General features: G+C 53.2%; 5 protein-coding genes across 5 annotated transcripts; 3 read left to right on the top strand and 2 right to left on the bottom strand.

Annotated features, from left to right (window-relative positions):
• Positions 1 to 351: 351 nt before the first annotated feature.
• Positions 352 to 1,654, top strand: B0H65DRAFT_509432 (uncharacterized protein; the record flags this gene model as incomplete). The annotated part of the gene is given in 5 exon segments (XM_062828312.1): positions 352 to 851; positions 869 to 972; positions 1,036 to 1,168; positions 1,279 to 1,472; positions 1,527 to 1,654. 5 exon segments carry the CDS (start codon positions 352 to 354, stop codon positions 1,652 to 1,654), a joined length of 1,059 nt encoding a protein of 352 aa, XP_062680076.1.
• On the bottom strand, positions 1,390 to 3,346 carry B0H65DRAFT_215642 (uncharacterized protein). Its single transcript, XM_062821986.1, has 2 exons — positions 2,345 to 3,346; positions 1,390 to 2,267 (listed from the first exon to the last, which is right to left on the bottom strand). The coding sequence occupies exons 1-2, from the start codon at positions 2,985 to 2,987 to the stop codon at positions 1,696 to 1,698; spliced, it is 1,215 nt and encodes a 404-aa protein (XP_062680075.1). The 5' UTR covers positions 2,988 to 3,346; the 3' UTR covers positions 1,390 to 1,695.
• A 297-nt stretch (positions 3,347 to 3,643) lies between these two features.
• B0H65DRAFT_526066 (Alpha/Beta hydrolase protein) lies at positions 3,644 to 4,774 on the bottom strand (the record flags this gene model as incomplete). The annotated part of the gene is made up of 1 exon (XM_062828852.1): positions 3,644 to 4,774. One exon carries the CDS (start codon positions 4,772 to 4,774, stop codon positions 3,644 to 3,646), a length of 1,131 nt encoding a protein of 376 aa, XP_062680074.1.
• Positions 4,775 to 6,036: 1,262 nt separating this feature from the next.
• B0H65DRAFT_215624 (uncharacterized protein) lies at positions 6,037 to 9,538 on the top strand. The gene has a single exon (XM_062821985.1). The coding sequence runs from the start codon at positions 6,480 to 6,482 to the stop codon at positions 9,225 to 9,227; it is 2,748 nt and encodes a 915-aa protein (XP_062680073.1). The 5' UTR covers positions 6,037 to 6,479; the 3' UTR covers positions 9,228 to 9,538.
• A 619-nt stretch (positions 9,539 to 10,157) lies between these two features.
• B0H65DRAFT_467792 (PLC-like phosphodiesterase) lies at positions 10,158 to 12,467 on the top strand. Its single transcript, XM_062826923.1, has one exon. The coding sequence runs from the start codon at positions 10,581 to 10,583 to the stop codon at positions 12,348 to 12,350; it is 1,770 nt and encodes a 589-aa protein (XP_062680072.1). The 5' UTR covers positions 10,158 to 10,580; the 3' UTR covers positions 12,351 to 12,467.
• The last annotated feature ends 166 nt before the right edge of the window (positions 12,468 to 12,633 follow it).

The following is a 12,633-nucleotide window of genomic DNA, read 5'->3' as shown; positions in this document are numbered from 1 at the left end:
CCCTTCCTGCAGGCGATAAAACACACAGCGGGGGGGTGACGGCAGAGGTTCGGATATTTCCCCCCAGCGGCCGCGGCGCAGGGACATTGAAAACCTCTCCGGATAAAGTTCAACGAGGAAGACAGACCTGTCGATCAACAGGGAAGAAAAGAAGTTTATCACGGGGCAACTTCCCTTCTTGAGCACCTCTGCTTTAAAGGATCGAAATGCCTGCCTCACTAAGGTAAACCCTCCTTCAAGTGGACATCCCCAACATCTCCAAGAACCTTCCGGGGACTTTCCAACAGCTTACGGACCCCTTCCGCACCAGCACTGATTCCCACGTGAACGAATAACTTATTTCATCAGGAAATGGACGTCAACACCACCAATAAAGCCCCCAAGGGCACCATAGCCATCGAAGAAGCCGTCCTCAACCCCTCCGGCATCGCCTGGATGGCCGAAACAGCCACCCTCTTCAACCCTTCCTCTTCTTCCACCTCCTCCGGCAACCCCCTCCAACATCTCCACGGCCACACCACCCATCTCCTTGATATCCACGACACCCGTCTGGCGCAAATGGACGCCCATGGCGTGGAATACATGCTCCTCTCCTTGACCTCCCCGGGGCCACAAGGCCAGAGCTCCCCCCTCGCAGCTGAACAGCTCGCGCGAGAGGCAAATGATTGGCTTGCTAGGGAGGTTAGCAAGAACCCGACTCGGTTTGGGGCGTTGGCTAGTGTCTCTATGCATGATGCGGAGGAAGCGGCGGGGGAGGTGAGGAGGGCTGTTAGAGAGTTGGGGATGTACGGGGTGATTATCAATGACTATCAAGAAGTTGAAGCAGGAGGAGAGGGGGACAGGGGGAAGAAGTGGTACGACACGAAAGAGTACAGGCCGTTTGGAAGGGGGTGGAGGATTTGGGGGTGCCGGTTTATATGCATCCTCGGTATCCGCCTAATAAGGAGTTGGGGCAGGGGACGGGAACAGCCGGTGGGAAAGGGGAGGGGGCAACTGGGGAGAGGGGGGAGAAAGGGGAGAAGGGGTGGTGGGGAGAACGGAAGCACTTGTTGGGAGCCGCGGTGCAGTTCCATTTGGACTTGAGCAAGCATTTGTATGCGATTTGTTCGAGTGGGGTGTTTGATGAGTTCCCTGGGGTGCAAGTGGTGGTTGGACATCTTGGGGAAGGGTGAGTTTTGCGTTTCGTTTGTGAAGCCCGGTGATACCTCGAGTGATGATGATGGCGATGGTGATGTGCATGTGATGAACGACGCTGATCCGGGTTTTGTACCCCGAAAGCATTCCCTTCAACCTCTGGCGAGCCGACCACTGGTACAACAAACCAGTGAAGAAAGCGTCGAGACCGTCGAAACACGATTACGGATACTACTTCAAGCATAACATCTCGATTACGACGTCAGGGTTCTTTTCGACTCCTGGACTCAAGTTCTGCATCGATCAGATTGGGGTGAAGAGGTGCTTGTTCTCTATAGGCGAGCTATCTGCCAATCCTCGTTAGATAGGGAACTGACTTTGACTGTGAAAAGACTACCCCTACGATACCATCGAGGAAGCGCAAACCTGGTGGAAAGGAGTCGATCTCCCCGACAAAGAGAAGGAGATGGTCGCCAGAGAAAACGCCATCAGATTGTTCAAACTTCCCTTGGAACTCTAATCCAGCCTTGTCAATCCCAAATCTTCATCCCTCATAACACCTCAAAACCCATTATCACCCAACAGCCTCTCAACCTGCTCATGCCTCCGTCCCGCCACCTCCCAATCATTATACCTCTTCTCCCCTCCCTCCTTACCCTCTCCATGTGTCCAAGCCTCCCAAACCCCCTCATAAACACTCCCCACATTCCTCGCCGGCGCCGGCAGTTCCTCCTGCCACCCCTCCCACTTCCACTCCACCTCCTCCACCTCGTCAGTCTGGTAATAATGCACCTCCACCTTCACCTCCCCCGCACCCAAAATGATCGCTACCGATTCCGGGCTGGTCACCCTTATCTCTCCCTTTTCGCCTGTAATCGACCACACGAAGGCTGGTTCGCCGGGGAAGGGCGGGCCGCGGCGCATGCGAAGATGCAAGGCTGCGTTCTGCTGGACGGTGTCGGAAGAGGGAAGCGAGCTGGTGACGTAGACGAGGTCGGGAACGTTGGATGTGACGGTGCGGATGATGGCACCGGTAGAGTCCTTCAGGGGAACGAGGGGGCGTTGGATGTGGAAGTGGGATTTTATGCTGGTTGGGGAGAGCTCTCCGAGAGCACTTTGCAACAAATCAATCACTGTTTTTGTTTTTTGTTAGCCCACATCTCATCTTGACAGGAGGGAAAAAGGGTAGAAAGCAAAGGAAATAACTCACAATGCCCACCCCCAATACTCCAAAAACCCCCACCCACCTCCCTCTTAGTGAAATACTCCGTCTTCTCCTGTACCGCCTCCCTCTCCGCCGTCAACCCACTCAGCCTCAACTCCGAACTCAACACCTTCCCAATCCTTCCCCCCCTCAACAACTCCCCTACTACTTTTTGCACAACCGGACTAGCCCACCCCTGCGTGCCCACCACCGTCTTCTTCACCCCCGTCTCCTTTGCCAGGGCAATCAACTCCTCTACTTGGGCCAAGTTACTAGCAAGTGGCCACTCGGAGTATACCCCCCTCTCCCTCTCTTTTCCGGCAGCCTTTCCATTAGAAGTAGCCTTCCACCCCTCCAGCAACGGCTTGATGTTACTGTAGTGAACATCAACCCTCGTTCCCACGACTACCAGATCGACGTCCTCAGCTTTGGCTAGCTCCTCGGGACTACCATAAGCTTTGACGATGGTGGGGTCGAAGTTGTAGTTCTTGATGGCGGCTTCGGCGGAGGAGAGGGAGGAGTTGACGAGCGCGACGATTTGGAATTTCTGTTGGCCACGAGAGGATAAGAGGTATGGAAGGTGGGCGAGGGAGAGCCAGGAGGAGGAGGAGGAGGAGAGACCGACTAGGGCGAGGCGGATTGGTGCCATGATAAACTGTTGTGTTGGGGTTGTTTTTAATGGTAGGTACTAGAGATGGTTGGTATGGGTTTGATATGGTAGATTGATTGATGTAGTGGGTAAGGGAAGGACGGGAGAGAAGGTTGATGCGAGGATTTTGTGTCAAGACTCCACGTTTGAGGGGATCAAGATGGGGTTATGTATGCTTTGACGAAGACGCTATGATTGTCATGCTTGGTATTCCATACTTCGCGGGGTTCGAGTAGGACGAGTGGCTGAATTGCTAAGGTAATCCGTAATGTCGTGATATGTTGTTAACGCCGAATTGGTAAGCACTACCGCGTGGTGTTGCGATTTCCGTTACACTTTCTACACTCCAACACACGATGCCAAGAACGGTGCCTGATTCTTGTCAAGTTCAGCTTCCCCTTTGATTCAATGATTTCTAAGCAACCTATGGGAGAAGTGCAGCCTCTTTGGGATAGCTACAGCAATGGTTCAGGATCCTAAAAAGGTTAGTTGCCATTTTCAATTCTCATACAGGAGTAATATGTAAAAGTGATCATGATTTGAGGAGAAGTTACTATCATCAAGGTTTACTCGTCCGTATTTGTTTGTTCGTCCTTCTCTATAACCAGCTTCTCTCTTTCCAAACAGGCCTGCCAGTAACTCCTCCGGGGTATCAGTCAGTCAACCGCATTAAAAATCGACAATAACTTCCTGCAACAATCCGTATACACCTCCTGCGTGTGCATCGCCGGCTTCAGCGGATCCGGACTCTTATCCCAGCCATGGGGAACCCCGGGAATCATCCTGTGATGGACCGTCTTGTTCAGGGGCTCGGCCGCCAGCCTCTTGGCGAACGCCTCGCCCTCCTTCTGTAGCATGTCCCACTCACACGTGTACACCAGCACATTCTGCGGGATGGCTTCCTTGAGTTCCTCGTTGCTGGCTCTGGACGGAGACAACCAAGGGTGATCCATCTTGAGATCGCCAGGGTAGAGGTAAGACCCGTCGAACAGGTTGGTCATGGTAGGAGGCAACGTGTGCTCGGGCTTGACGCAGGTGGCGCGCTTCTCGGCACGCGAGACGCTGTAGTCGGTGACGGGGTACCAAGTCGCAATGGCGCGGATCTTGTGTTCGGGAACTGGGGGCGCCTTGTTCTCGGGATCGGCCAATTCCTTCAAGTGTTCGTTGAAGCGCAGCGTGGCAGTGATAGCGATGTTGCCGCCAGCTGAGAAACCGGATGTCGCAAGCTTCATGGGGTCGATGTGCAGATCGGCCGATTGGCGGATAATGTAGAACAGCGCATCGGCAGCATCGTCGACCGCGGTCGGGAAGGGATACTCGGGCGCGAGACGGTAATCGACCGAGACGAAGACGGCGTCGCAGGTATCGAGGACGTAGCGAGCAAATCGGGCATCGTCGGTACCGTTGCCGATTGTGAAGCCACCGCCGTGGAAGTTGACGACTGCCGGGTATCGCTTGCCATGCTTAGAAGCATCTTGGTAGCCCTTTGGTGTATAGAATTGGAGGGTAAAAGTGCCCTTGTACTTGGAGAGTAGCGACGGGATCGTAAGGGTGAAGCTGGGGTTTGGTGGTCGAGGGCTAGCGAGGTAATGGAGGGTCATGCCGATGTATTGGCCGGATCGCAGAGCAGAGGCCTGTGCCTTGAGATACCACCGCGAAGAGGCCGGGTTGTTGACATCGTCGGCGGTCTCTGGTCTCACCCAGCTTCCCTCGTCCTTCGAGGTGGTCGGCGGGATGGGAATACCCTCGACGGTGGGAATGTTGGGGACTAGCTTTGCGCCTGACATGGTGTTGGCGATTCGACCTATTAGGGGGCAGACTGTTGGGAGTAAACAATGATATTGCGACAGAGTCAGCAAAGAGTTACGATAGATGACGGGTATCAAGAGTAATCAGGTGATGATGATTTTGCTTCTAGGGAGTGTCTAGAGGACAAGAGGTAGCACCAAAGGTGGGATATGGACAAAATAATAATTCAGCGATTTAATGCTTGTCGATTCTCGTGTGTCGCATTACCTCCATGAGTGCCACAACAACAATCCGTCATTGTTGTGCTCCAGTCTCCAATCCAAGGACAGGAACAGGACTCGGACAACTAACAACCAAGGCTGTGTGGAGTTGTGATCAGTGGGCTGAGAAGGAAAAGAGACAAGGAGAGGAATTGAAAGGGGGGTTGATGTCATCGGCCATGGGGTGGCTGGACTGGTTGGTCCACTTCTGGCTGTGCGATAACGCTGATAAGACCTTATCGAATACTATCGCCTGCCGCGAAAGCCCCGATAAGAAAAAGAACTCCACAGAAGATCGACCGCCGCCGGCAACGAATTGGAACGGAAAGAGCGACAATCATCAACTTGAACAAAGAACAACACCATCGTCAGATAATATGCATCGAGATTTTCCCGCCCACTTTTGTTCATTCATTTTTAAACCTCAGCTATCAATCGTGCAATGTTTTGTCTTGTTTCATGTTGACATTGATGCCCTCTTTCTGCCGACATTGGCCGCCCAACCGAGATCTTGGCGCCGCATAAACGGTGACGTCATAAGAACCATGACGTCGTTTGCTCCTTCCGTACTTGGTGGCTGGACCAATTTCCGAGCCTTCAGTTTCCTCTGACAGCGGACAGTCACAAAGACAAGCTGACATTGACAGGGCAAGTGCATTTTTGACATGGCTTCCTAGGAGGTGGGCACCTTTTCTGTAACAAACCACGGTTGGATGAAACATTGGAATGGCAGTACCGGACAAGAAACTCGGTCATATTCAACTGACAATGATTGATCAACACAATGGATGATGGCGATATACTCTACTTAGACTCTTGAGGGTGCCATCCTCTCAGTAAACTGTCAACGATATGTACCTGCGTACGGCCGAAGTGGAGGGGGAGCGGATGATGGACTTTGACAGCCATGTCCTTGACGATGATCACGATCCGTTACAGTACATCGATACCTGTTCGGAAACTCGGAAAGGGCCAAGAATTACAATCATACCGTAATTAGTATCAGACTTGTTGGATTTCCAGGCACAACGTCCCAACGAACATCTCGTCCCATTCCGCGGACATCTGAAGTCTGCTGTCATTTTAGTGGCTGTTGCCCTGAATCACAAGCTGTAAACATCCATGCCCGCCTCTGCCCCTCTGACCAAGCAAAGCCCAACCGGCAAGTGACCGGGGTGCAATCAAGGTTCCCCAGCAAATTCCCGAACATTCGTCATCACTCTTTGTCTCCCTCCTTCACTTTCCTAATAAATATTCTTTGCTCTATTGACTCTCACCTGGCTTTGGTTTTCTTTTCAGTCTCCATCACCATCTCAATCGTATCGCAGGCTGTCACGTTTGCACACGGCCTGACTTACTCCACCATTTTGTCTTGGGGCTGCCACACAGTCCGCAAGGTTCACAAGTCGTTGTCCCACGCAACCAGCATCACCAAGTAAACAAAACAGATACCCACCCAGATACCCCCAAATCATCAGCCACCATGTCGCCAGGCAAACTCAAGAAGCCATTGCTGGCGCTCAACCGCATCATCGGCCATTCGTCGGCCAAGAACCACATGAGCAAACCCAAGATCGGCGATATCGACCAACTCGACGACGAGCGCGCAAAGAAGAACATTCGCAAGGTCCAGGAGAAGGTCGCAAAGGAATACCAGCTCGAAGAGGAGAAGCGATTGTCGGTCCAGAGACGCAGCGATGAAGAAAAAAAGTTTCACGAAGCCGACGGCCCCGAGATGGCTCGACGATACGGAACACAAGAAGAGGAAGCCCTCGCCCCGGCAAAGTCCCTTCAAGCCCTCGTCAACGACTACCAGAATGTCGGCAAGACCGTTAGCTTCCGAGCCCGCATCCACCACGTTCGCGCAATGAGCTCCAAGCTCGCATTTGTCATCTTCCGCGACCAGATCGAGACCGTCCAGGGCGTCCTGTCCGTCAGAGATGGCGTCGTCTCCGAAAACTTTGTCCGCTGGGCCGAGCACATCACCGCCGAAGGTTTCGTACACGTTGAAGGAAAGCTACAACAACCTCCTGAGGAGATCAAGGGGTGTACAGTTCACAATGCCGAGGTGTTGATCGAGAGCATGCACCTCGTCGTCCCTCTTGACGAGCATCTCCCCGTCGATGTCCACTCGATTGACCACGTCGAGATGGACAGCGAGACGCACCAGCTGGAGTCTCTGGCCTCAACAAGAGTCCGTGTCTCCAACCGCATTGCCTTTCTCCGTACACCCACCGCTCAGTCCATCTTCCGCATCAATGCCGGTATCTGCAGCATTTTCCGCCGATACCTCGAAGACAAGGGCTTCATCGAGATCCATACTCCCAAGTTGCAGCCCGCAGCTACCGAGTCGGGTGCCGAAGTCTTCAAGGTTAACTACTTTGGCAGGAATGCTTTCCTCGCCCAAAGTCCCCAGTTGGCCAAGCAGATGAGCATTTCGGCCGACTTTGGCCGTGTCTTCGAAATCGGCCCCGTCTTCCGTGCTGAGGACAGCAACACCCACCGTCACTTGACCGAGTACACCGGTATGGATTTGGAGATGGCCATCGAGCAAGACTACCACGAGGCCATGCACATTATCGACGGCTTGATGAAGGAGATCTTCAAGGGTATCTACGGCAAGTACCGCAAGGAGATCGAGATCATCAAGACACGTTTCCCTCATGAGGACCTGGTCTGGTTACCAGAGACCCCCATCATTCCCTTCAAGGATGCCATCAAGCTCCTCAACGATTCCGGCTGGACCGATGACCATGGTAAACCCGCTTCCGAGACTGAGGATCTGAGCACCCGTGCCGAGATTCAGTTGGGCCAGGTCATCAAGGAGAAGTTCAAAACGGATTACTACATCATCGACAAGTTCCCATCCTCTGTTCGTCCATTCTACACTCATCTTGACCCCGAGGATGACCGCTTCACCAACTCCTTCGATATATTCCTTCGTGGTCAGGAGATCACCACCGGTGGTCAGCGTATCCATAGGCCTCACCTCCTCGAAGAGCGCATGAAGAAGGCCGGCATTGAGCCTCTCGGCATGCAAGAATACCTCCAGGGCTTTGAGTATGGTGTCCTGCCCCACGCTGGTTGCGGTATCGGTCTCGAGCGTATCGTGTTCCTCCTCCTTAACCTGGGAGACATCCGCAACGCCTCTCTCTATCCCCGCGACCCCAAGTCCCTTCCCGAACACAAGGAGATCGTTGGCAGGCTCCCCCACCCCGAAGCCGATACCATCAAGTACTCCTACGACTATGACCACGGCGAAACTGGTCTCGAGCTTCCTCCCGTCGAGAAGCTCATTGTCAACTACGGCGACGCCACCAACACTTCCTGGCTCGACGACCGCTACCACGTCTGGCGCCACGAGCAAACCGGTGCTGCCATTGGTTACGCTGAGGATAACGGTTATGCCCTGGTCATGGGCAACCCCCTCTGCGACCCTCGTCAATACCAGCTCGTCATCCGCGCCTTCCTCCAAGACATGCGCCACCGCAAGGACCTGCGTCCTCTTTGGCTCTTGGTCGGTCCCGAAGTCGAGGACATTCTCGGCTCCAAACTCGGCTGGCGTTCGCTCTCTTGCGTCGCCGAAGAGCGTGTGTCTGTCGACTCGGCCAAGAAGGTCGCCAAGAAGGAGCGTCAAGCCGAAGAAGCCGGTGTCTCCATCCACGAGGTACCCATCGGCGAGCCCGTGCCCGAACACATCCGCGAAAAGTGCGACAAGCGCATCCAGGACTGGAAGGACAACCGCAAGGGCAAGAAGCAGGTGCACATCACCGAAGTCCGTCCGTGGGTCGACATGGAGCACCGTCGCTACCTGTGGGCCGAGGACAAGGATGGTGAGGTCGCCGCCATGTGCGTCCTCGCCCGTCTTTCTCCGGCAAACGGGTACCAGATCAAGTTCGCCCTGGACTTCCCCGGTTCTCCCAACGGAACCATCGAGGCCTTGATCTCAGCTGCGATCCAGATGCTGGCCAAGGCCGGTGTCAGGAATGTGACGTTCGGTGCCGGTGCGCTGCCGGAGATGGTTACCGGTGGTCATCTTAATGGCATGAGGGCAAAGATACTGAGCCATACGTACAAGACTATTTGTCAGCAGTTGAAGTTGGTGAACAAGTCCGAGTTCCGCGAGAAGTTTGGCGCGACAAATGATCTCGTGTACATCTGCTATCCCTTCATGGGTCTGGGCGTCTCGGGCGTGAGGACACTTATCAAGTTCTTCGAGGATGAGATGTAAAAGGTCTGGAAGCGGGTTTTGTTTCATGGGTTATGATTTCGATGGTTTTTGCAATGGCTATGACGACGGAGCATTCATGATGGGCGATGGCATGCACAGTTATGTTTTGTCTTTTTTTCTGTTCAGTTTTGATACACGATACGATACCCCATATTACCAGCACTCAAAGTCACAGGACGTATTTAATCACAGTACGGCACGAGACCGGGTTTGCCAGGTACTTGTTGAAGTCTATTCTAGTAATTATAGATCGATAGGTAGTAGTGGCAGTGGTACTGGAAAAATTCATCTCTATTACATGGCTCGTATCTTCCTGACTTCCTTGCTCGTTTGCTTCTTGTGTCGGTACCATCCTACTCACTCAATTATGACCCCCTTTTGGATGCTTCTTCTGCTTCGTCCTGTCATTCACGGAGGCCTCGCAGATTCAACCCATGTCTCAAACTTGGAAGCTGACCGGTGCACACAGACAGGTTCTTATCTGAGACCTCGATCATAGCAGCTTCCATTATGACATGCGAATGTCTTTGTGGACCCAACGAGTCAACGACTGGTTCCTGACAAAAGTGCATCCCCCCAATTACATTGTCCATCTGCCATCGAATACATCGAGTAGTCATTCAGGGGTAAACGAACATGAAACATTTCAACACACGATACACCCAACTCAACCAGACACGTAAAGCACTCGAGCAAACCAAACGGTTGCAGAAGGGAATAAACCCCCCCTTTTATATTGTTGGGACACGACTCCATACCTCATCTCATTGTCTTCATGCAGTTCCCGTTTAGGTGTCGCTTATTTAGCCCTTCACGATGCCATCCCTGAAAGAACGGTACATGATCCCGGTTGGGCGGGTGTTAGCGAGATTGGCGAGATTGGGTGCACATGTCGATCATCTCATTCCAACCATTCGACCTCAAATAGCATGATGAATAAAAAGGGGTGGTTCCCCCTATTGAAGATGGAATGAATTTTTTTTTTCTTTCCGTTCTGTTTCTGCTTTTGTTTCTTAGAAGTGACACAGATTGTTTCTGTTGCTTCGAGAACAATAGAGGCTGAAGTTTGGGGACGGTTACCTCGAGTTTCACTAGGTGGATTCACCTCGGGTGAAGCAACACTGAACTGCGAACTGTGGATTTCGATAAAGAGCAAGGTATTTCTTCTTCTGGATCTGTTAATGAATGGGTTGGAGAGGTCAGAGCTAACCACCAGATAGTAAAGGTTTATTCGAGGGTTCTTCTAGAGCGTCACCTTACCACAGTCTCTCGTTCATCAACTGGTCCAATTTATTAACTCACTCCTTCATCCCTCACCGACGTCACTCTTTTTACCACCCACCAACCACCAAGATGATCATCTTCAAAACTCTCGTTACGGCGCTCGCCCTCACAACAAGCAACGTCCAAGCCGCCCCCCTCTTCGACTCCGTCACCACCTTCCTCACCCACCTCACCAACCCCCCTTCCGCCCAACACCTGGACATTTCAACCCCCGGCTCCGACCCCACGGGTCTCAACACCTTATCAACCCTCTCCTCCTCAGCCAAAGCGGCCCTCCAGAAGAACCAAGCCTACTTGCTTCTCATCAACGCCACACCCTTCACTCTGCGCAAGACAGGCGGACATTCCTACCAGATGCCTGTTTGGGACAACAGTTTCCCGGATGTTGTGCAACCGGGAAGCAGCGTGCGGGTGAAGATTGAGGCCAAGACGCATAAGGATGATGCGGCGGAGATGAGCTATGTTGTTGATGAGTTAAAAAGTGAAGGAGGAGGAGGGGAGGTGGAGTTCCAGTACCGCGGACGGGACGGGCCCGTGTTGCAGGTGGAATGGAAGAGTTTGGCGGCTATGAATAACCCCGTCGGGTCAGTCAGGAGGTTGGATTGGCATCAGGGGAATAACATGCCTTTTGTCCTTTCTGCTGCGCCGTCGGCTATGAGCCAAGTTTCTGGTGGATCGGGGGCGAATGCGAAATTTGATCCCGCTCAAGAGCTGATGGCGAGCCCGGGCCTGCCGACGGGGTGGATGAAGCAGGCGTATGGGCGGATGCATTGTTTGAAGCTGAGGGAAATCAGTCTTCCCGGAACACATAACAGCGGCATGTCGCTGCTCACTGGCGGTACGCCCCTGGTTAAAGCCAGACCGGAGTCGGTGCAGTGTCATTCTAGTCAGATGACGGTTGGCAAGCAGTTGGAGGCGGGAGCGAGATGGTTCGATGTCCGCCCTGTGATTGCGGGCGGGAAGTGGGCGACGGGGCACTATACCTTTTTTGACGGTATCAAGCTGCCCTCGGGACTGGATAAGGTTCCTGGCTTGGGCGATTTGGCGAAGGAGATTGGAAAGCTGGGAGGGGGTGATAAAGAAAAGGTGTTGGATGGGTGGCAGGGGGGGAATGGCCAGTTGGTGGCGGATATCGTGAGGGAGGTGAATGAGTTTACGGAGAAGAACCCGGGCGAGCTGGTGGTGATTAATTTGAGTCATGGCCTCAACACCGATACCTTCTCCGGCAACCCCAAGGCCCATCTTACCCAGCAGGAGTGGGAGAACCTGATGACCCAGCTACTGGCTGTCAAAAACCGGGCTACGCACATCACGACGCCCAACACCGACCTCACCTACCTTAAACTCTCCGACCTGCTCCCGCCTTCCGACCCATCAAAGCCCAACGATGCCTCCCGCGCTGCGACCGTCCTCTTCGTCGTTGACGACATCACCTCCGACAACAAACACGTCGATCTCTCCAAGTTTGCCAACCAGGGTTTCTTCTTCCGCGGCCAGCTCGCCATCTTCGACTCCTACGCCAACACCAACAACCTGAATAACATGATCACTGACCAGTTCTCCAAGCTGCAGACGCATCGGACCAAGGCGGATGATGCCATGTTTTTGTTGTCTTGGACACTGACGCAGCCCGTCGAGACCATGATTACCGGTAGTATCGTCAAGTATGGAGTAGATGCCAACAGGGCGTTGGGTGAGAAACTGTGGGCGCAGGGCGAGATGAATGGGCAGAGGTATCCGAATGTGGTGAGTGTTGATGCTTTTGATGGCGATGGAGAGGTGGCCGGGTTGGTGGCGGGGATTAATTGGTGGTTGGCGGGGGAGTGCCCTGCTTTGTAAAGTGGGAGCATCAGTTTGGTGAATGGTGACGCGAGCAAGGAAGATACGAGATATGTAATGGAGATGAGTTTATTTTTCACTGCACATACATTCACCAGTATTGTTTTTACACGTAAACTCGGTACAGCGTTGTCCTCTTCCGTGCTCAGTGCTCCTTCCCACTTTCATGTGATGACCTCCATGGAAAAGAGAAGGTGGTTGCCCTCTATCTACTGCACGTTGGTAATTCTTTCCTGCATGGTGCGCGATGCAAGTCACCGGCAGGCAAGATATTGGAGTCCTG

This window comes from Neurospora tetraspora (genome assembly GCF_033439725.1).
Source record: "Neurospora tetraspora strain CBS 560.94 chromosome Unknown B0H65scaffold_5, whole genome shotgun sequence".
NCBI classification, from domain to species: Eukaryota; Fungi; Ascomycota; class Sordariomycetes; order Sordariales; family Sordariaceae; genus Neurospora; species Neurospora tetraspora.
The sequence above is the reverse complement of the archived record's forward strand: the minus strand, read 5'-3'. Positions and strand labels throughout refer to the sequence as shown.

Bases quoted from the DNA above. Each gene is read 5' to 3' on its own strand.
- B0H65DRAFT_215642 (XM_062821986.1), bottom strand. From the start codon at position 2,987: ATGGCACCAATCCGCCTCGCCCTAGTCGGTCTCTCCTCCTCCTCCTCC. The intron at 2,268-2,344 runs GTGAGTTATTTC...AAACAAAAACAG, and splicing joins GAGTATTGGGGGTGGGCATT to TGATTGATTTGTTGCAAAGT.
- B0H65DRAFT_215624 (XM_062821985.1), top strand. From the start codon at position 6,480: ATGTCGCCAGGCAAACTCAAGAAGCCATTGCTGGCGCTCAACCGCATC.
- B0H65DRAFT_467792 (XM_062826923.1), top strand. From the start codon at position 10,581: ATGATCATCTTCAAAACTCTCGTTACGGCGCTCGCCCTCACAACAAGC.